Genomic DNA, 22,121 nt, shown 5'->3' with positions numbered 1-22,121 from the left:
GAGTGGGTGGGCGGGGGCGCTGACGTCAGACCCGGGCCCGGCTGCCGGCCGCCGATCCCCCGCCACATCCTGGTGGCCGCGCTCGCAGCCAGGCCGGGCCCTGCGCCGCGCAGCCAGGCAGCCTCGCGCGCAGCCACCGGGGAGCAGGCGGGGGCCATGCAGCGGTCTTGAGCGCGCCGGCCCGGCGCTGAGGAGAGCGCGCGGCGGGCGGGCGGGCGGCCCAGCATGGAGCTAAGCCTGGAGAGCCTCGGGGGCCTGCACGGCGTGGCCCACGCGCAGGCGGGCGAGCTGCTGAGCCCGGGCCACGCGCGCTCGGCGGCAACGCAGCACCGCGGTCTGGTGGCGCCCGGGCGCCCGGGGCTGGTAGCGGGCATGGCGAGCCTGCTGGACGGCGGCGGCGGCGGTGGTGCCGGGGGCGCGGGCGGCGCGGGTAGCGCGGGCGGCGGCGCCGACTTCCGCGGGGAGCTGGCGGGCCCGCTGCACCCGGCCATGGGCATGGCCTGCGAGGCGCCCGGCCTGGGCGGCACCTACACGACGCTCACGCCCCTGCAGCACCTGCCGCCGCTCGCGGCTGTGGCGGACAAGTTCCACCAGCACGCGGCGGCCGCGGCCGTAGCCGGGGCTCACGGCGGCCACCCCCACGCGCATCCGCACCCGGCGGCCGCGCCGCCCCCGCCGCCCCCGCCTCAGCGCTTGGCGGCCAGCGTGAGCGGCAGCTTCACCCTCATGCGCGACGAGCGCGCTGCGCTCGCCTCCGTGGGCCACCTCTACGGGCCCTACGGCAAAGAGCTGCCCGCCATGGGGTCGCCGCTGTCGCCTCTGCCCAACCCGCTGCCGCCCGCTCTGCACGGGGCCCCGCAGCCCCAGCCGCCGCCGCCGCCCCCACCGCTGGCCGCTTACGGCGCTCCGAGTCACCTGGCCGGGGACAAGCTGCTGCCGCCCGCCGCCTTCGAACCGCACGCCGCGCTGCTGGGGCGCGCCGAGGACGCGCTGGCCCGCGGGCTGCCGGGAGGCGGCGGCGGCGGCGGCGGCGCGGGCGGCGGGGGCTCCGCTGGGCTGCTGGCGCCGCTGGGCGGGCTGGCGGCGGCCGGGGCGCACGGTCCGCACGCGGGCGGCGGCGGCCCAGGCGGCGGCGGCGGCCCTGGGGCTGGCGCGGCGGCCGAGGAGATCAACACCAAGGAGGTGGCGCAGCGCATCACGGCGGAGCTGAAACGCTACAGCATCCCGCAAGCCATCTTCGCGCAGCGCATCCTGTGCCGCTCGCAGGGCACGCTCTCTGACCTGCTGCGCAACCCCAAGCCGTGGAGCAAGCTCAAGTCCGGCCGCGAGACCTTCCGCAGGATGTGGAAGTGGCTGCAGGAGCCCGAGTTCCAGCGCATGTCGGCGCTGCGCCTCGCAGGTAGGAGCACGGCGCACACCGCCCGGCCCCGGGACGCTGGCTCGGGGCTCCCCAGAACCAAGCAGCCGCCGCCGCCTCCCTCCCCACGTCCCGGCCGTACACCCCTCAGGCCAGCTCGGGGCTCCCTGGCAAGAGGTTAGAGCGTGGTCTGCGCCCCTGCCCGTCTGCACCGTCGCCAAAAGGGAGAAAGGGGTTGTGCCGCCTCCCCCCGCCCTCCCATAGCCATCCGCCCAGCCCGTCCGGGAAGCGAGGCTCCCTGAAGCATCCTGCAGGGTCGATTATTGTGTGTATGTGGGGATAAGGGTGCTGTGCCCCCGACACGCATGGCTGTCAGTTCGGGGTGCCACTCTCCTCTTCCCGAACAGGCCCTGCTGTGCCTCCAGCCCCGGGGCGGAGAGCTCGGGCTGCACGCTGGGTGAGGGCGCGCTGGCGGCCAGGGCCAGGCTGGTGCTCAGCCCCTGGCCCCAGCGCGCGCATCTTTGTGGTTCAGCCTCTGCGATCGATAGCCCCCTCCCCATCTCCGGCCGCTGGCAAAGGTCACAGGAGAACCGGCGGGGGAGGGGAGGCCCGGGGAACCCTCGTCCTGCGGTCCAGAGAGGCCTTCACACCCTGCTCGTCGCTGGCTGGAGCAGCGTTTGCTCTTGGCCTGGGTGCACACTCCCCTGCCCGCCTTGCTTTCTTGTTTTTGTTTTATGTTCCTCTCATTTCTACCTTCTCTGTCGGCACAACCTGATATCTATTTATGTTTTGCTTGTTCGCCGTTTCTCTCCCGTTCCTCCTCCTTCTTTCTCCTCTCTGTCACTCTTTCTGTCTCTCAGCCTCTGTGTCTGTCTCACTCAGCCCCCAGCCACCCCTGGGGACCCCACTCCCTCCTCCCTCCCAGCTGACAACAGCTGGGTCCACACCTGTCCCCAGAGAGGTGGCCTGACCAAGCCTCCTTCTCTTGGGTGTATGTGGGGGTGCAGGAAAGCACCCCCACTGTCATTTCCAGGGGCCTGGCCTGTGATCGGTGGTCTTCCCCTGGCCACACTGGGGAGGGGGCTGCAGACGCTCCAGCTACTGGGACAATAGCAGCGAGCCTGCTGGATCGATGGCTTCTCTGAGCACAGGGGCGAGCAGGGCTGGATGGCAGGGGCTAGGGCTGACACTAGGCACCCCTCAAGCAGGGAGGGAGGCCTTGGCTGTGCCCCTCCCAGACAGGGGGGCTGGGAAGAGGAGGCCCATGTTCATTCCCCCCCCCCAGGCATACTAGGCTGCTGGGGAGTCTGCACCCACACCGGAGCCTTCGTTTCCCCCTCTGCAGAGTGAGGTGACTAGCTGAGCCGCCTGTGGGCTCCCTAGATGCTCCACTTTGGGGAGTGGGGAAATCAACCCTCCTATGTGGCTGATGACCGAGTGTGTGGAGAGGTTATTGTGACATGTTAGACGTGGTCTCAGGAACCTGGACAATTTGGTGTAAGGGCAGCACCGGCTCTGCCTTGCTCCCCATGACACATGCAATGAGGGGGGGGGGGGCGGTATTTGAAGGGGACGCTCAGTCATATTAACACAGCCACAGCCTGCTGTGTACAGAGTAGGTGACATCAGGCAGCAGAGCGAGCACACACGCACCCCCCCACCCCCCATGCTCTGGCCACAGGTATCTCCCAAATGCATTAGCTACTAAGGGGCACTTGTTAAATGGGCAACACGTGGGGCCTGACATTGCCATACTGGCCACCTTCCACCTCCTCCCCAGCGCATGGTGTTCAACATGGGTGCATCCCAAAGGACACAGGCCGCTTTCCGTTCGTCTCACTGTCACCTTAGGTAACTACCATGGCCCATTAGCGGTATCGCAGTCTCATATTTCGGGCGGCCCAAAAGATAGCCCAGGCCCTCAGAAGGACAAAGCGCAGGTGGAAAGTCCTGTAGAGGGTGCCCCTGCTGAGGGGGGTTGGGGGGGAAAATAGTGGCCGGTGCCCTGACTCGAAGTCTGGGCTACCTTCCCGCCGCCCGTGTAATTACAGATGCGGGAACCGAGGCCGCGGGCCGGCCTCCCTGACGAGGCAGCTCCAGCCGCCGCCTCGCCCCTCTGAGCCCGGGTTTCCGCTTTGGGGAAAGAAGAGTCAGAATAGGGCGCCCGAGGGAAGCGGACAGGGTGAGCGCAGGGCCGGCCGCGCTGGGCGGTGGGATAATGAGCCGTCAGCCGGGAGTGCCCCTCACTGCTCCCGCCTCGCCCGCGCGGGGACCCCCCTCCCGGTCCGCACGCCTGGGCCCTCGGGACCTGCGGCACCTCGGGCGCCCATGGGGCCGCGTCCACACGCGGCGCGGGCCGGGGTGTTCGCGGTGGCGGAGGGCTTGGGGTAATTAGCACCGGCCCGCACAGAGGCCTTTAGTTCCGGTCGCTGGGCAAATGGAAAGCGGTTAAGTGGCGGCAAACCTGGCAGTTAGAGGGAGGGGACGGGGCGCACGCCCCTCCTGGAGGTGCAGCCCCGCAGGGAGCAGCCCCAGCCGCCTCCAGGGGCCCCCACGCGCTCCTCCTCCGCACATTCAAACCCCGGCAGGGAGAACGCCCTTCCTCTTCTCGTCCCGGGCCAAGCGAAAGCTGCTCGCCCTCCCCGCGGCCTCCTCGCCCCGAGAATCAAGAGCTTTGCGCCCAGCCTGGCCCGCGCGCCTGCCCGGCTCAGGGCCGTCGCGTCCTGGTGTCCGATTCCGATACTGCGGCCAGGAGGCAAGGAGACCAGACACACGCAGAGACACACACACACAGAGACAGAGGTAGGAGAAGCGGAGTGACAAAAACAAAGAAAGAACATGAAGAGGCAGAGCTGGAGAGACCAAAAGACCACGAGCGGGAGTGGGGCGGGGAGAGAGAGAGAGAGAGACCCAGAAAAGGGAGACGAGAGTATGAGGGTCCGGGGTTGCGGGTCCACAGGGCCTGGGGCTCTGGCCCCACCCTCCCTCCTCTCTCTCTCCCGCATCAGGAGCCGAGAGGGGAGGGTGGTTTCTTTGTTTCTGCAGGCACCCGAGGAATCTGACCAGGTAGACCTCAGGACCCCCCCCCCCCGCTATTCCACCCCCTGCCTGCCTTTTCTGCGTGCCTCAGTTTACCCATCTGTAAAGTGTGTGCATTAGGGGAGCCAAGTTCTGGTCTGACATTCTTAGATTCTAGGACCCCCTAGTCCCGGCAAGGCCAGTCCTACAGCACCCCCAAACCCACTGCCATGGGGGCCTCACCCCCCCTCCCATCCCAGGGTCCTAGGATTTCTGGCAGCTTCTCTGCTGCCTCCTCTTCGAAGCCCTCCCTGCTCCGTCTCCAACAGTAATTATGGGAGAGGGGCTGGGGGAGGGGCAGCAGGCTCCTGGGCAGGGGCGGGGCGGTCGATGAATTCGAATTACCGTCTCTAATTCATCACCGTTGCCGGGTCGATCGCTTCGGCGGGCTTCAAATATTGTTTAAATTGCAACTCCGGAGAAAAAAAATATATTTTTTGTAACTAGTCAGAAAAAATATGTATAAAATAAAATATCAGATGGAGGCAATTGAAAGAAGGGCCCTCGCCTGCCCCTCCTAGGCCCACTGGTGAATCCAGAGCCCAGAGCCGCTGAGGGATGAGAGGCCTGCATGGGAGGGACGGATGTAGGGAGGGAGCCATTTCTGGAACCAAGTTGCTGATGGGGGCCCTGCAGTGACGGTGGACATCAGGGTTGGCAGTGTGGGCAGAGCAGTGGACAGGGTCTGGAGGCCTGGAGGGGGTGGTAAAAATCTAACTTGAACTGCAACGGGGCCTCCACACCTCTCAGAGCCTGTTCCTGCCCCACCCCACCCCCTGGAAAAGTCATCCCAGCAGAGAGCTTAGATTAGAGACCGGGGACTCACCTGGCCTGCACCACTGACGGATTCTGGGCAGGGTCTGAGCCGCAGTTTCCTCATCTGGGAAATGGACAGAATCAGATACCAGCTAGCAGGTGCTTGTTGAGTTTAATCTAGTCATGGAGATCCTCAGGCCATGTTGCTTAATCACCCCCTCACACCCACTTCTCATCTTGGGGGGCATCCTGGTTTCCTTCAGCAGCCTGGGCTCTGTTGGATCCATGGAGACTAGTCAGGGGCTGCTGGAAAGGGCCTGGATTCCGGAGGGGACACTGTAGGCCCTCACGGGGATGCACTGAGTAGGCGGAATCTGGGTCTGGGGCTGTGTGTGCCAGAGCCATATGGGTTCCCCAAAACCAGTCCCCTACTTCCAGACCACAGACCTAGGTGGGGCCAGCTGCAGAACCCTGCCCCGGGTTTGCCCCCTCATACAGAGTGGGAGGGAAGAAGAGGAGCTTACTGGGGTGCTGAAGCCCTCCCCCTGTCTCTCACTGCGCCCACCAAGAATGAGAGATGGAATCATCCAGAATGACCTTTTAAGCCAAATGGGGTTATTGTGCCCACCGAGCAGCCAGAGCTGAGAGGAAGGAAGGGATTTGCCACATACCCAGTGAGAAGTGGCACCAGTTCTGGCATGAGGGTGAGCAGACCCAGCTCCCAGCAGTAAGGAGGGGCCAGGGGTTGCAGCCCCCCCCCCAGTCTGGTGGAGCTGCAAGCCCAGCTTGAGCTGCTCAGGCTCCCACCTCCTGCAGAGATGGGAGCATTACAGGCAGGTAGCCTAGTGGAGACAAAGGCTGGGGGTGATGCTCAGTGAATTGAGGTGAGGCTCTTCCACTCACAACTCGGGTGACCCTTGGTCGAGTGGACAGTGGGAGCTGGGCAGGCCTGTGCTCCTCAGAGCTCTCCTGATGGGGGCAGGGTTGTGGGCCCTCCTGAGCCCATCCCCCAGGGACCAACCAGAGGCCCTCAGGGAGTGTGTGGGGACCAGGTTCTATCCCTCCCCTGCCCCTGTCCAGCTCCAAGCCACCGGGATCCCTCCCACCCCCGTGCTTTTCCTGGTGAACCCCCCACCCCTCCAGGCCACTCCCTCCCGGATGCATGACCCTCAGGGTGATCCTGGGCCCAAGAGTTGAAAGTGCAGCGCTCTCCGAGCCCAGGACCAGTGTTAGTCCCTTCCTTCCTGAGAGAGAAATGAATGGCCACCCCCACTTCACAGATAAGCACACAGACGAGTCTGGGGGGGTCCTCTGTAGGGCAAGGGCCTGGAGCTGACCTTTGGCTTCTTTATTCTGAAGGAATAAAGTCCTAGAACCAACCAAGGCCCAGTCACTCTCCTCCTTAATCTTTCCCACTCCTGTGCTTCCTCCCTATCAGCCACCACCACTCTAGTCTGAATAACCATCTCCTGTCTCTGCCGCCTCCTTGCTGGTCTCCAGGCTCCGCTCTCAGCTCTCACCCCTGGCATCCTCTCCGCCTCCGCTGGGCTGGCAGCCGACCTGCAGGGGACCTTTTATGGTCACATTGAAGCTCTTTTCTCTTCTGCTTGGCATCCTGGCAGTGGCTCCCAGAGCCCTTAAGCTGTGAAGCAAGCTCCTGCCACAGCCTTCAAAACCCAAATATCCTACCCCGTGCCATGTGGAAGGGCACTGCGGGCGAGTGGAACCTGGAAGGCAGGCTGGGCGGTGGGGAGCTCAGAGCAGCTGTAAGGATTGAGGCTGAGCCCCTGCAGCTGGTGTCTTTGTATGTAGCCATGAACCTGAGGAGCTCAGGCTGTTTGAATCAAGTTTTTAATTAAATATGGCCCTTGATCAATAAGGAAGGCAGTGCTGGTGGGGGAGGGGAGAGGGTGGCCTGGGAGACCCACGTGACCTCCTCCAGTCCCAGAACGCCTGCAGCCTCAGTTTCCCCTCTTCCTGGTAGGCACCGGATGTTGGGTGTTGCTAGGAAGCGGGATCCTCCTGCCGGGGAACTCTAGTCCTGTGAGCAGATGTAGGGGAGGTGAGGGTGCCCTCAGACCTACGGAGCCCGCAGAAGGCCACAGACTTACAGCAGACAGAAGTAAGGACAAAGAGAGGGGTCCAGGACCGGCGCGGATGGCCAAGGAGAACCATGCAGGGACGCAAATGGACACGCCCACATTCACACTAGGACTTGCGTGTCCGGACTCCGCCCGAGGGCCCCCACCCACCCTCCGGCCCGGTCTGGCATATTCGAGGCCGCTCGGGTCTGGGGGCACCAGGAAGAACTCCCCCAAGACCCGCGCTGGTAACTGGGAGTCAGTCATCCCTGGGCCCCAGCGGTGGGCCCAAGGACCACCCCTTCCTTGTGTCTGGGCAGATGCTGTCTGACCCTACTTCCTAGCGCTGAGGGCCTGGGAGGGAGTCGCATGAGCCCACAGGGACGGAAGTGGGTGGATAGGGGACCTGGTCCCAGGCCCTCAGTGCCACAGCGAGGTCCAGGACTCTCCAAGCGCCCTTGCGCACCCGCAGGCGTTGGGGCGATGTCTGTGCCTGTATCCCTCACGAGGAGAAAGCTACCCCGAATTGTCTGGGGAAACACCCGCGGAGTCCAGCCAGGGAGGGTCCTAAGACAAAGGCTGGGGGTGATGCTCGGCAAATTGAGGTGAGGACACCTCACCCAAAAGAAGCAAGCGTGCACTCGCCCTCCGCAGTCTGGCAGGACCCTGGGTGCACGCAGCCCGGCTAAGGAGAAGGCCCCTGCCCTGCACATCCGAGGCCTCGGACCTCAGGGTTACCGGTGCACGCTCCACCGGAGAACGCAATCCTCAGCGGGCGCCCGAATCCCGTCGGGGGCGCGGAGGTGCGGGGGGAACCACAGCCTGCCCGGTGGGAGCCTTGGGCTCGCCTCCTTCCCGGCTGAGCTCCCCAGGGCCCCGGGCTCTGCACTCCAAGCGTCATCGTCGTCGGGTGAGCAGCGCAGGCGTCCACGCGAGGGCTGCGGGACGGTGGGGTCCGGGTAGCACTCAGGGAGGGCGGGGCGGCGCTGCACGCAGACCACCTTGGACACGTCGCTTCCCATCCCCCATCCCGTGCGCACCTCCTTCCCCCAGATGAAGACTGGACTCCCCAGCCCAGAGCCGGCGGGAAGTGGATAAAGAAAAAGGCTCCCCGCCCCACCCCCGCCCCCCCCAACCCACCCCCGCAGTAAAAGCAACGACAAAGCCTCCGCTCTCTCCCTCCGCCTTTCTTCTGTCCCCACTTCTTTAAAAACGCCTAGTACTTTTTAAAGTTCACACATTCTCCAGGCTCCAGGCTTTTTCTGCTCCTAGAAAGAGGTTACACTGAATATTTTCCTTCTCCTTTTCTTGAAGAAATACACACACACACACACACACACGCGCGCGCGCGCGCTGGAGAGAGTCCACTCTGTTCCCTTCCAGACCCCAGAACATCCCACATCGGGAAAGACAGCGCCTCCAGGTCGCTCTTGCCGCCGCCGGGTGCTCTTCCCTTTGTCCGTTTCCTTCTTTCTTCAGCCACCGACCTGCCCAGTGATTCTCTGTCGCCCTGGGGCTGTGGCGAACACCTGTGCGGGGACCATCCCGCATGGGGGGTGATCCGTGCCTTTGTTTCTCAGTTATTGAAAGGCTGGTGACCCTCACCCCTGGTTTCTGTGTTGGCCTCTCTGCTCTTTTTCTTATCACTGGGTTCTTTCCTGTCATCTTTTTCAAATTCATTTCCAACTGTTGGCTGCTGTGACTTCTCAACATTTAAAAAAAAAAGCTGGGGGGGGGGTGCCCCTTTGTGACTGTGCCTGAATGGGGGGAGGAGTCTCCGAGCCACGCCCCCCCCCAACCTGGTGGTGCAGCCTCCCGATGAAGGCCCAGGAGGGGTGGCCCAGAGTCCAGTGGAAACACTTATTTTCCTGATAAGTCACTGAAAGGCTCAGAACTAATTTGAAAATGTGGCCATTAAAATCTCATCTAGGGGAGAGGAGGGAGGGAGGGAGGGAGGGAGGCAGGGCCTTTCTGAAGGCTGGGCTGCAGCCCGGCACAGGTACCTGCTGAGGCTGGGCAGGGAGGTGTAGGCCAAGCTAGCAGGGGAGAGGAGGAGACACAGAGTGGAGAGGCAGCAGGAACGGAGTGGGGACAGATGAGGGGCTGCCAAGGCCTCCAGGGGTCCTCATCTGAGGGCAGGGGCCTGGCTCAGCTCTGACTTGCCCCCCCACACACACACTCACGGGAACCCCTTTCCCTCAGGGGTGCAGGGTGTGGGTTAAGAGGGTGGGCACATGTTCTCCAGGCCCCCCTCAGAGTGAGCTCTGTGTCACCTTGGGCTAGTCACCCACCTTCCTCGGCCTGGGGAGGCCAGCAGAGGATGCTCAGGGCAGCTCAGCCCAGTGGGACAAGCCACAAGGTGAAGGCATCAATGTTCCCCACATCTGGGGCTGGGCAGCTGGTGGCCCGGGGCGGGACTCGTCGCCAAGGAAACCGGTCATCATCCCAGCCGGAGACTGGGCTCCGTATTGAATTGTCTGCTCCGTGAAGCCAGAGCTGGGCACTGGAGGTGGCCAGAGGGGAGGGGACAGCCAGCTCCAGCTCTTGCTCCCACACCCCCACCCTTTATGCCCCATTTGACAGACACTGGGGCAGGAAGGCTGGGGGTGGGGCGGAGACAAGAATGCTCAGTCGCTGCTTTGAGTACTGCACACACAGCACCACGCAGACGGACAAGAACTGTCACTCAGGTGCTCCATCATCAGTTTCAGGGACACCATCCTGTTGTCCTTCCCTGTCAAACCCAGCCTTGTAGGTGGGGGGCGGGGTGGGGGGCAGCTCATCCTCCTGATGCCACTCTGGCTCATGTCTCTTCTCCTCCCCTTGACTTTACTGTCCCCCCCACCCCCACCCCACCGTCCCAGACACCCAAGCTCTGTCTCCAGTTCCATCCTCCTTGCCCAGGTCTGTCCCCACATGGAGGTCTCTCAGAACCCAGACCTGCTCACATCTTCCCCCCACAAATTCCCCACCCGGACTCCACTTCCATTCCCCCACCTCCTGCTGCTCTGAGGCCTGTTCTGGAACCAAGATTGATAAATGTATGCGGAAGGAAGAAAGAGGTTGCAGAGTCCCGTTCATTCAGCACTTACTGCACAGATCTCATGAGCCCTGCACAGTGAGACCGCTGTCACCCCACTTGTAGACAAGGATGTCAGGGTCATGGGTCACGGTGTTCACTTGATAAGCCAGAAAACTGATGTCCATAGAGTGTGTGTCAAGGCCACTTTGCCTATGGAGCCCGGGCCTGCCGTCCCTGCTGACCATGAGTGGCCACGGGGGGAGTGGGCAGCTGCCTGGAGCCCGGCAGACAGGACCTGTCCTGGAGGAGGGGGGTCTAGATGGACACAGCCTGCATCCCATGGACTCAGACATGGAGGGCTTCCACCCACCCGATGTCACAATGCCACACCCCGTTGTATCACATCACACTATTAGCTCTTCACACGCATCCTCCTGTTTAACATTCACACTGTGCGTCCCAAGGCCAGCTGCGATCACACGTCACACTGAGCGCTGCAGCCCCGAGCGCTTTCCCTCTAGCTCTGGGCCTCTTCCCTCCATCGTCCCTCAGGTCCCCACGCTGCTGCCCTTCTGTCCCGCCTAGATGACCCCTGTTACCATCACAGGTTGTCCCGGTTACTCAGAGGCTCACACACGTGTGGACACACAGCCCGTAGCAAAGAACACCACACACCCATGCCCATACTGCCCTTCAGCCAGCCAGGCCCCACATTACCACACTCAGAGGACAGGAACAGACAGGTGCTTGCACATTCAGTCCGCTCAAGGCCAGGGATAGAAAGGATGAGCAGGAGACGATGAAGAGGGAACAAGACCGACCAACCGACCAACCTAGGAGAGGGAGGCAGAGGGGGCGGGAGGAGAGGGGACAAGACAGGGAAGGGGAAGGAGAAGGGAGAAGTAATGGAAGAGGAGCAGGCAGAAGGAGGGGGAGGATGGAGAAGAAGACGGGTGTCTTTCAGGAGATGATGGGGGTGAACAGGGTGGGTCCCAGCTTCCTGAGGTGCAGACCTGATTCTGCTCAACCCACTGAGGAGTGACTGAATCTGGGCTCCCCTTCTCCCCCTGCCTGTGAGCAGGCCCAGCTGCTCCCTCACTGGCTGGGGGTAGGGTGCTCCCTGCTGAGGGTGCTCCCAGGGGTCCTCCAAGGCAGTGGCCAGCTGGGTCCCCCCTAGCAGGGTCCTGAGTCTGGGCTGAGTCCCCTTACCGTCACATTACCCAAATTGGGGTGTCACCAGGAGCATCCGTCATTGGACAAACACCCAGCCAGCAGCCTCCTGCGGATGATTCCATGCTGGGGGTCCCGGAGGAGGGAGCAGGAGCTCTGATGGGGGAGGGGGAGGGGAAGGTTTTCCTGGGGGAAAGGCCACTGCTGCAGGGCATTGAGGGATGTGTAGGAGTTCTCTGGCTGGGGCAGCCCGACCCCCGGCTCCTGACCTCAGGTTCTCCATCCCCCCTCCCTCCAGTAAGAGTCCAGAAGAGGTGCTGAGGCTTGAGGCCTGTCCTGAAAGGGGGAGAAACCTCATGTCCTCCCGGAAAGTGGGTCCCAGAGCTGGGATCCTCCCAGGGATTCTCAGATAGGAACTTGGGGTCTCATCCCAGTCCCACCAGGGTCTTCAGGACTTTTCTAGCTAAATCCCTTTCCACAGCCCAGCAAGATAGAGGCCATGGGTAAGACCATTTTTCAGCTGAGGAAGCTGCGCTCAGAGCTGACATCGGACAACAATCCACCAGCTGGTGGCGCCCCGGCTCTTCCTTGGCCCCTGGAGGAGTCCTGGTGGGTGGGGGTGGTCTGCTGAGCCCAGCACCTTTCTAGAAAGGCTGGAAGCAGGAAGAGAGAGGAGCTGTGGGGGCAAGTCCCAGGGGGTCTGAAACGAAAGGGCTTTCATCTGGAACTGGAGGGTCCCAGGATTCACCTCCTTGGCACCGGCCTGGACGCGGGCCTGCGGCCCTGGCCCCGCCCCTCCTGCGTGAGCTGGTGCAGGACAGCTGCCCTCTGCCGGTGGCGTCGGGAACCTCGGGGCAGGTGCTGCAGAAGGGCCCCAGGGAGCGCCCTGCCTGGGTGATGGGGCTGGGTGATGGGGTTTCCTTTAATATCCTCCCAGAGCCTCTGCCCAGCAGCCTGCCCCAGACCCTCCTCATGTCCGGCCTCTGAAAAGACTCGGAGCAGAGGGGGGGCAGGTTGGGGTGGGGCACCGATGTCCTGGGATCCGAGGGTCTGATTCAGCGGTTCTTAGCACCAGGCTCTGAGTCCCTGGGGTCCCCCAAGGCGGACGGGAGAGAAAGTTGGGACCCAAACCCTCACCAAGGGGCCTCTGGACAGAGTGGGTGGAGCGTTGTAAGTGCTGTGGACAAGTTGCAGTATTAAATTGAGGGTCAGGGAAGGCCTCACAGAAGAGATGTTTGAGCAAAGTCTCTAGATGGAAGTGAGAAAGCCATAAAGAAATGGGGGGGGGGGGGAGATTCAGGCAGGGGTGATGCCAGTGCAAAGGCTCTGAGGTGGGGCCATGCCAGGGATGAGACCCATGTGACATGGCGTGAGGGCAGCAGTCAGAGGTGAGGACAGAGAGGTGACTGAGTCGGTGGGGGGGGGGCTCACTGAAGTGGGGAGAGCTTGGAGCAGCTACGTTCACTGAAAAATCTTTGAAGGAGGCAGTGCCCCAATTTTGCAAGTGGGGAGACTGAGGCCTGCAAGGGACTGACTTGCCCAGGGTCCCAGAGGGTGTCAGATGCCCCAACTCCCCCAACAAACCCTGCTGGCTCCTCCACCCGCTGTCATGGCAACCACAGTTAGTGGTGAAGGTCTGTGTCTGGGGCCACTCCCTGTCCCCCCACCCCAGGCTGAGTCCCTTTGTGCTGGGCGCATTCCAGGTGGACCCTGGGGTGGTGTTTGGTGAGGTAGATGAAGATAATGGAGGAGATGGTGGTGGAGGTGCTGGTGCAGGTGACAGTGACGGAGGTGAAGAAAACAGTAGCTGGATGGTGGTAATGAAAAGGCGGGAGTGATGTAGGGGAGGTGATGGCAGCGCAGGTGATGAAAATGGAGGCAATGCTATTGATAGAGGTGATGGTGGAGGTGGTGGAGGTGGTGGAGGTGCAGGAGCTGATGGGGTGGAAGGGGTACTGATGGTGAAGGAAGTGATGGTGGTGGAAGGGATGGAGGTGGGAGAGAGATGAATTACTGGTACTGATGGAGGTGATGGTGGAGAGGTGATGGCAGCGATGATAGGAGGCATGATGAGGTAGAAGTGACATTGAAGGTGGAGGAGGTCATGATGGAGGATGCAATGGAGATAGAAGGGGTGCAGGTGGTGGAGGAGCTGAGGGTGGAGAAGATGATGGATGGAGGATGGATGCAGGTAGAGGAGGTGATGGTGAAGGAGCTGAGGGTGGAGAAGATGATGGATGGAGGATGGATGCAGGTAGAGGAGGTGATGGTGAAGGAGCTGAGGGTGGAGAAGATGATGGATGGAGGATGGATGCAGGTAGAGGAGGTGATGGTGAAGGAGCTGAGGGTGGAGAAGATGGATGGAGAAGGGGTGCAGGTAGAGGAGGTGATGGTGAAGGAGCTGAGGGTGGAGAAGATGATGGATGGAGAAGGGATGCAGGTAGAGGAGGTGATGGTGAAGGAGCTGAGGGTGGAGAAGATGATGGATGGGGAAGGGATGCAGGTAGAGGAGGTGATGGTGAAGGAGCTGAGGGTGGAGAAGATGATGGATGGAGAAGGGATGCAGGTAGAGGAGGTGATGGTGAAGGAGCTGAGGGTGGAGAAGATGATGGATGGAGAAGGGATGCAGGTAGAGGAGGTGATGGTGAAGGAGCTGAGGGTGGAGAAGATGATGGATGGGGAAGGGGTGCAGGTAGAGGAGGTGATGGTGAAGGAGCTGAGGGTGGAGAAGATGATGGATGGAGGATGGATGCAGGTGGTGGGGAAGGAGGTGATGGTGAAGGAGCTGAGGGTGGAGAAGATGATGGGTGGAGAAGGGGTGCAGGTAGAGGAGGTGATGGTGAAGGAGCTGAGGGTGGAGAAGATGATGGATGGAGGATGGATGCAGGTAGAGGAGGTGATGGTGAAGGAGCTGAGGGTGGAGACGATGATGGGTGGAGAAGGGGTGCAGGTAGAGGAGGTGATGGTGAAGGAGCTGAGGGTGGAGAAGATGATGGATGGGGAAGGGGTGCAGGTAGAGGAGGTGATTGTAGAGGACATGGTGCAGGTGGCGGTCCCCAGTGGAGATCTTTGTGGAAGGGGTGGCCATCACAGTGGCAGCACAGACTGGTGAGGGGTGCCCCGGGGAAGTCCAACACTTCTCATGCTGAACCTCCGTCCCCTGGCCTGCTTCCTGGCCAGTCATTCTCTCCCAGCCTCAGTTTTTACTTCCGTAAAAGGGGTTCATACCCAGGGCCTCTTCCCCTCTTGGGGCTGCCCTGGGCAGCACAGGAACGGCCGTGGCCTTTAGAGCTGTTGGGGAGGATCCTGAGTGCCAGGAAGGATGCTGATGGAGGGGCGTTCGGGCCACTGGCAGGGGCCTCCAGGCTGGCGAGGGGCCTGTGGGGGATGGAAAGGATGACAAAGCTGCTCGGGTAAACAGCTCCAACTGGAGCCTGGATCGATTGGGGCTGTGAGGAGCTGTAATTAGATTGAACGCTGGGAAGGAAGGGGGCGGGTGAACGGAGCCTCTTTTTGCTGTGATGGACAAAACGCGAAAATTTTTCTCAACTCTGTTTCCCCCAGGCCCCGCCCCCGGCCTCTGCACCCACTGGGCGCTTGGTTGGACAAAGGGGAGATGGGTGGGAAAGGAGCGACCCACATCTTCACTCCCCTCCTGTCTGGGCGAGTCAACACTGATTCCTGTTCTGTTCTACCCTGCCTGGCTTGCTGGGCAACCTGGGGCAAGTGGCTCGCCTTCTCCGAACACTGAAGGAGAAAAATCCCTGCTTTATGGAATTATTATAGGATTAAAAAATAACGTTCTTGTGAGCTTTCTGAGGAGCTTTTGCATCTCTGTCCCTACTGTGAATGTATGATGAATCTGTGAGTAAAATGCTAAGTGAATGAGTGAGTAAATGAATGGATGGAAGAGACAGGGATTAAAGACCTGGGGCTGTTTTGACTCTTCCCCCTCCCCGGCCCTTTGAAAGAATGGGAGACCCCCTCCCATGACCCAGGCTCGGAGGAGATGGGAGGTCAAGCCGTTCCTTACACTTCCTTCCAAAAAATGAACATTAAAAAAAAGGACCTAAGTTCTTTCTCCTTTGTTTTGTATACAGAAGGCTACGTAGCACCCTATTCCTCCCCTGGGTTTGCCTCACCATCATTCCATATTCATAGCACACCCTCTCCCCCTGTCAGCTTTTCAATATAGTTACAAATGCATTATTTTGCCTAAATCAATATTCAGTATTAACATTATTATGATTTCAGTGAATATCATGACAACTGGAATACTGGGACTGCATTTCCTTTCCCGCACAACTGTTTGTTTTCCACAAGTTAATAATTGTCAGTCACAAATTCTTCCCACACTCTCCAACAAAATGCAAAAATAATTCAGTGGGATTTCCCACACATCTTGGGTCATCTCCCCTACACACCTCTGGCGGCGCTCCTGCTCTGATCTGGGTGTGGCTTTCCTCCTGCCCTCGGTGCAGTTGTCCTGCTGTCTTCTAGGCCTCCCCTCCTCGTTTGGGGGACCTCTTTTTCCTTTCTCCTAGTTTGAACCACACTTCTTGAATCCCTTCCTCTTTTTTATTTAACTCCTTATTTTGATGGAACACATCCTGCAGCATCTTTCTCAGAAAGACGTTGGCTGTCTGGCTGTATTTTCATTCCCACCGTCATGCTTGATGTTTGGCAGGCCATACAGTTTTAAATGAACATAACAGTCCCTCAGAATTTTAAAGGCATCACTCCACTGGCTGTTAGTATTTTAGACGTCCAAAGCCACTCTGAGTCTTAGTCCTTTGTAAGATACCTGCCTTTGCTCTCTCAGGGCTTTTACAATCTCCTCTTTTTTCTGGGTCACGAAAACGTCACAAGGATGGGCCTTAGGAGTGCCTTCTTTCATTCCTTGAGCTGAGCACTTCCTGGGCTCTTTTAAACTGGACTCTCGTGTCCCTCGAACCTGCATTCTTTTTTTTTCATTATTTATGTGACAGTTTCCTCTACTTTTGGATTGCCTCTTGACCAAATGCCAAACCTGCTCAATTCATCGCCTAACTTTACTATCTGTCCCTTATTTTCCATCTCTGCGCCTGCTTTGTTCTGTTTCCTGGGATATTTGCTTAACTGTATGTTCCAATCCTTACATTGATTTTATTCCAGGCATTATAGTATATATTTATATCCTAACACACTGTCTGACCCTCCCATGATCCTTTTTTTTTTTTTTTTTTTTTAGTATTTCTTTTTAGGGAGATAGTAGATCTTTTATTTTATTTTATTTTTAAAATTATTTTTATTGATTTCAGAGAGGGAGAGAGAGATAGAAACATCCATGATGAGAGAGAGTCATTGATTGGCCACTTCATGCACACCCCACACTGGGGGTCAGGCCCGCAACCCAGGCATGTGCCCTTGACTGGAATCGAACCTGGGACCCTCCAGTCTGCAGGTCAACGCTCCATCCACTGAGCCAAACCAGCCAGGGCTCCATGATCCTTTTTATGGAAAACCACCCTGTTCCTGTTTCGTGGATACAGCATTTTTCTCACACCGCTCCGAGAATATTAATTACAGCTTTCCCTGTTCTGTCTGTTTCTTTTGAGATCATCATCCCCCTCACCTCCTACCATTTCTCTCTTTCTCTCTCTTTCATGTTAGAAACTTTTCTAAAATGTCCAGTAAGCTCCAGCCATCACTCCTATTTAATCATAAAGCCTGAAGCAGCCAATAAGAAGTGCCATGAGTTCCAGGTCCAACAGGGCGACAAGGAGTGCAGCGGTGTCAGTTCACATGAGAGGACCTGTTGTCCCTGAGAACTGAGCCACAGCACAAGGAACATTCGTCTCTTTTTATGGACGTGTGCGGACATTGATCTGGTTCACACTGTTCTGGAACCGAAACAGTGAGCTCAGTGTGTGGGCCCGGCGGGGCGGGGCGGGCAGTGGAGGTCTGCTGGGACAGCCTGCACCACGGCCACTGCTGGGGAAGTAGCTGAGGGTGTGGCCTTCACGTGGAGGCGGAATAGGGCGGACTCTCCGCTGCCTGCTGTCCTGGACTGTGTGTGACAGGGAAATTAGGACTCTGATAGCATTTGTGCTGAAGCTATAAGCGTGCCCAGCCCTGGGTGGAGGTAGCCCACTCAGGCTGACAGAGCCCGTTTTCTCCACCCACTGGCCCCGACGCTACTGCATTTGAGGAAGGAGTCCCCTCAGGAGCTGGAGGGGGGCGGGGCGGGAGGACCACAGGTGCCAGCTCTGCTCCACACCCCTGAGCTGCTGCTGCTTCACCTTTGCAAGCATCTGCCAGCCAGAGGCAGCCTCCTGCAGCCTCTCCCTGCTCTGCACCAGGTGGCCCAGTAGAGGGAGGGGTGGTCCTGCACCCACCCTACCCCCATCCTCAGATCCTCCCAGCTCCCTTGGGCACTTGAGCAAGGCCAAGCCTGGGTCTCAGCCTGCCGATGGGGGTGGGGGGCCTGCCGATGAGGGGGGAGGCAGGACAGAGTGGCAGCTCAGACGCTGGAATCAGACTGGACGCCAATGGTAGCCTGATAGCGGGTCCCTCCGGTAGGTCAGGCCTCCGATGACAGCCCAGGGAAGGAGGCATGGACCTTGACAGTCCTGAGAACTGGACTGCCCGTCATCCCAGGGGGGGGTTACTGGGATTTGTGACTCACCCCAAGGACCTATTAATTAACTGCTTCTTTTGCCCACCTACAGTGAGGCAAATAATTCAATTTCCAAGTCATTTTCCCCAACATCCTCCAGGTGTGGGCTGCGGCGGGGAGGCGGGGGGGGGGGGGGGCGGGGGCTGGAGAAGGGGGAGGGAAGCCACCACCACCAATTGTTGTACTCTTTGGGGTGGGGAGCCTTCGGCGGGGGTGGGTCAAGAGGTTTGGGGGTATGAGCTGGGGACGGGACTAGCCCGCAGAAGAGGCATTGGAGGGTGGTGGGCCATGCCTGTAGAGGTGCTCACACTGTTCCCCTTCTTTGTCTCCCCGCCACCCTCTCTACCTGCCCCGTGCCCTTGTCTCCTCACCTGTGACTGTCTGCCCCCCCCCCTTCTGCTCCTGTATGTCTGCCCCACCTTCTTGCTGCCTCTTGGTCTCTTCCATGTCACCCTGCTGACACTTCTGTGTCTCCCATCTCTTTCGGTCCTGCCCCCCCCCCCCTCCCCCCCCCCGTGTCTCCATCTCCCCGTGCTTCCCACCTGTCTGCTTTCCTGATGTCCCTGCGCTCGGCGGTCTCTTTCCGGTGCTGCCTGTCTCCTCCCACCCGGCCGCGCGGTGGCGCTGTCCCCGCCCGCCCGCCCGCCGGCGCGCCGTGGACCGCAGCCTGCAAGCGCAAGGAGCAGGAGCAGCAGAAGGAGCGCGCACTGCAGCCCAAGAAGCAGCGCCTGGTGTTCACCGACCTGCAGCGACGCACGCTGATCGCCATCTTTAAGGAGAACAAACGGCCGTCCAAGGAAATGCAGGTCACCATCTCGCAGCAGCTCGGCCTGGAGCTCAACACCGTCAGCAATTTCTTCATGAACGCGCGGCGCCGCTGCATGAACCGCTGGGCCGAGGAGCCCGGCGCGGCCCCCGGGGGTCCCGCCGGCGCCGCCACCTTCTCCAAGGCGTGAGGCGCCCCAGCTCCGCGCCCTCCCTGCGTCCATGGTCTGGGCGCTGCCCTCCCGCACCTCCCACCCCACCCAGACGGCCCGGAGACCCGCCCCTGGGGCCACCTGGAGGGGGTGCAGTCCGGGCCTCCCATACCCAGGGGGGGACGCAGCACGTCCCTCAGCCCAAGTGCACAAAAGGGCCCCCCTCCTCCCTCCGTCCCACCCCTCCAGGCCAAAGGAAGCCCTCCACCTTCCCCACCCCCAGGGCGGGGGTGACGGAAAGGGGCTCCCCAGCTCCCTCTCCATTTAGGATGCACAGGGGCCTTGGGAAAACCAGGGCTCTCCGCGTCCTCCCCGAAAGCGGGTCAAGAAGCACATACTAGAAATATAAACCGGGTATTTAAACAAAGAAAAGGAATTTTCAGAATAATCCCTTCTTAGCCAGACCCCCCGACCGCCCCCCCCCCCCAGATCGCCCCTTCTAAAGTCGCCATGTCCAGCGAGATCCCTACAGTGTCCCCTCCCAACACCAAGACCAACCCCATCTGATCGCTGACCTGCCACCACAGCCAAGAACCCAGCTGCCCCTCCTAGCGGCAGCCAGGATTCCTTGTGCCAAGAATTGCTTGCCTTAATGACTGGGAAGGGGGCCTGCAATGGCGACCACCCAGCACCAATAGGCGAGCACCCTCTCCCACCCCATCCCAGACTGGAGGGATGGCACATTCAAACCTGCCGGTCAACTCCAGACGCTTCCCCTCCCCCTGCACCCGTCTGTCAGTTCACTTTAGCTTTCGACACCTTGATGAATGACACCCAGGGAGAGACAGACCACAGGAAACAGAAGAAGACATCCAGATTCCACAGAGAATTCCACGGACACCGAGACAGCACCGGAGCTGGGGTCATGGTGTTCCTGTCTGCTTGGAACCCCTTGGAAATCACTCACCACCTTCCAGCACTTGGGGTGCTGCGCTGGGCCTGTAGGGGCAACAGGGGTGGACCTGTGCTTGCCATGTCTCTCTCCACAGAGAAGAAGGTGGAATCTGCTTGCTCCGTTTTTTGCCAAAAAAAAAAAAAAATTTTGACTAGGGGGTAGGAAGGGTCAGAAATGAAGATGAGCGCCACCCACCTCCCCTGCTCAGCTGGTCCGGGAGACCTCCAAGACTGGCCTGCAGCTGATCCCAAGAGCCCACCTCCTGGGGGTTCATGATCTAGAGGCTAGAAGGAACCTTCCCCAAACCTGGGCCTCTCTGCTGCCTCGCCTTGAGAATGCAAGAGACACTTGTAGTGAAATGCCCTTCCCCCTTCCCCAGGTAAAGGCTACCTCACTCAAATGTTCATGTCTGTGATTGGAAAAATCACACCTGATACCAAAGATTCCCCCCCTCCCTCCCAAGGACTTGTGCTGGTTGTTAGAATTCCCTCGATCGCCTCTGACTGTGTGCTCCAGGGCCTGCCCGGAGCCTGCCCTCTAGGTACCCGCCCCCCCAACCAAAGAGAGTGAAAGAAGAGAGGGAGAGAGGATAGTGAGGTCGATGAGTGCCTTTTTCTTGAACCAAAGATGTGTGTGAAATGTTCTCTTGTCCTTATCGACTCGCTATTGTCCGGGCCTTTTAAGCAACTGGATCTAAGTGATGCTTCTAAAGCCTTTGGGTGTTGGGCATTATCCTAAGGATGCCCATTCTGGCTCAGCAACCGACTCCTTCCCCCCAAACACAGGTGGACACAGCCCCTTTTCCCCCCGCATCCACCTCCATACCCCACACCCACTGACACCTGGCCCCACTGGCCAGAGCGCCCGATGGCAGGGACACAGCTTCTTGGACACTCCGCTGGGCAAGCCACTTGCTCTTCCCAACATTTGAGGCCCAAGGATAAGGGGCCAGGAGCCTCCGGATTGGTCCCCTGCTGGGAATTTAGAAATTGTCTTAGGACCCTTCTGGTGGTAGAACATTCTAGTAACGGTGAACTGTAGTCAGATCAGGTCAAGCCCCATTGACACGGGTCACAGAAGCATCCTCCCGTTCGTTCCTGGTTCCCTTTTGAACACCTTCACATCACACACGTGCACACATGCACACGCACACCAGCTCCTGCACCCCCTGCCCCGGCTGGCCAGTCCCCCTCCAGCAGGCCTGCACCCGGCCCCCTCCCTGAGCCCCCTCGGGTCCCAGCCCTCCTGTCGCCAACACCCAGCTGGTCATCACAAACCAAAGACCATCCTCCATGCAGGGAACACCACCTCCAGCACAGCTCCTTCGAGCCTTTGACAATTTTCTCTGAAATACCTCAAAATATTTAATGTATAGTTTATGTGATTTAAAAAAATCCTTAGCTAGTTTTTGGAATACGTGACTTGAAGCTTTATACCGTAAAATTATAATTTTGCAGACGATGGTATGTCATTTCTTTGACGAGTTCCGTGGGAGACATAATGAATGTTGGGGCAGCGAAAGCTGGGTGGTCAGAAGAGAAAGACAGAGGGAGCGAGAGCGAGAGCCTGAGCTCGAAGGACTGAAGGACCAGGCGTTTACAGATTTCTTATTTAAACGAGTCCTTTAGGAAAGAGGAAGAGAGAGAGAGAGAGAGGGATACTTTTGTGTTCTCTGGTGTGTTCTGCTTCTTGTTTTTGGAGTCATGTCTTATAAGAGTATTTATTATTCTATGTGGTCTGTGTTCAAATGTAATTTAAGAAAAAAAAAGGAAGAAAATGGAAAAAAAGACAAATGGAACTTGATTTGATGCATGACTAATGTACTCTTTCTTGATAATGTACTAGTGGATGGGCGGGGGGTGGGGACGGGCGCGGGCCGGAGCCCGCAGGCCATGTGCATCCGTGTGTTTTGTGCCGAGCCGCCGTCGGGCCCCTGTGCCCTGCTCTCTGTTGACTCCCCCCTTCCCAGCTGGCGGGAGGTGGGGAGGAAAGAGGAAGGCAGACAGCAGGGCTTCAGCACCCAGACCGGCTCCCACCTCCTGGCACCCACGTGCCGCCCGCCTGTGCTGCGGAGTCTCCCGCTCCAGGCGCTTGGGCGCGGGTGGCTGTCGCTGTCATCCTGGACCC

At 59.6% G+C, this 22,121-nt stretch overlaps 1 protein-coding gene across 1 annotated transcript; it reads left to right on the top strand.

Moving 5' to 3' along the window:
• Positions 1-225: 225 nt before the first annotated feature.
• ONECUT3 (one cut homeobox 3) lies at positions 226-19,078 on the top strand (the record flags this gene model as incomplete). Its single annotated transcript, XM_081093416.1, has 2 exons — positions 226-1,399; positions 18,789-19,078. The coding sequence occupies 2 exons, from the start codon at positions 226-228 to the stop codon at positions 19,076-19,078; spliced, it is 1,464 nt and encodes a 487-aa protein (XP_080949542.1).
• Positions 19,079-22,121: the final 3,043 nt, after the last annotated feature.

This window comes from Myotis nattereri (assembly GCF_964212035.1).
Source record: "Myotis nattereri genome assembly, chromosome: 5".
NCBI lineage: Eukaryota > Metazoa > Chordata > Mammalia > Chiroptera > Vespertilionidae > Myotis > Myotis nattereri.
Note: the sequence above shows the minus strand (reverse complement) of the source record. Positions and strands in the feature narration are given on the sequence as shown.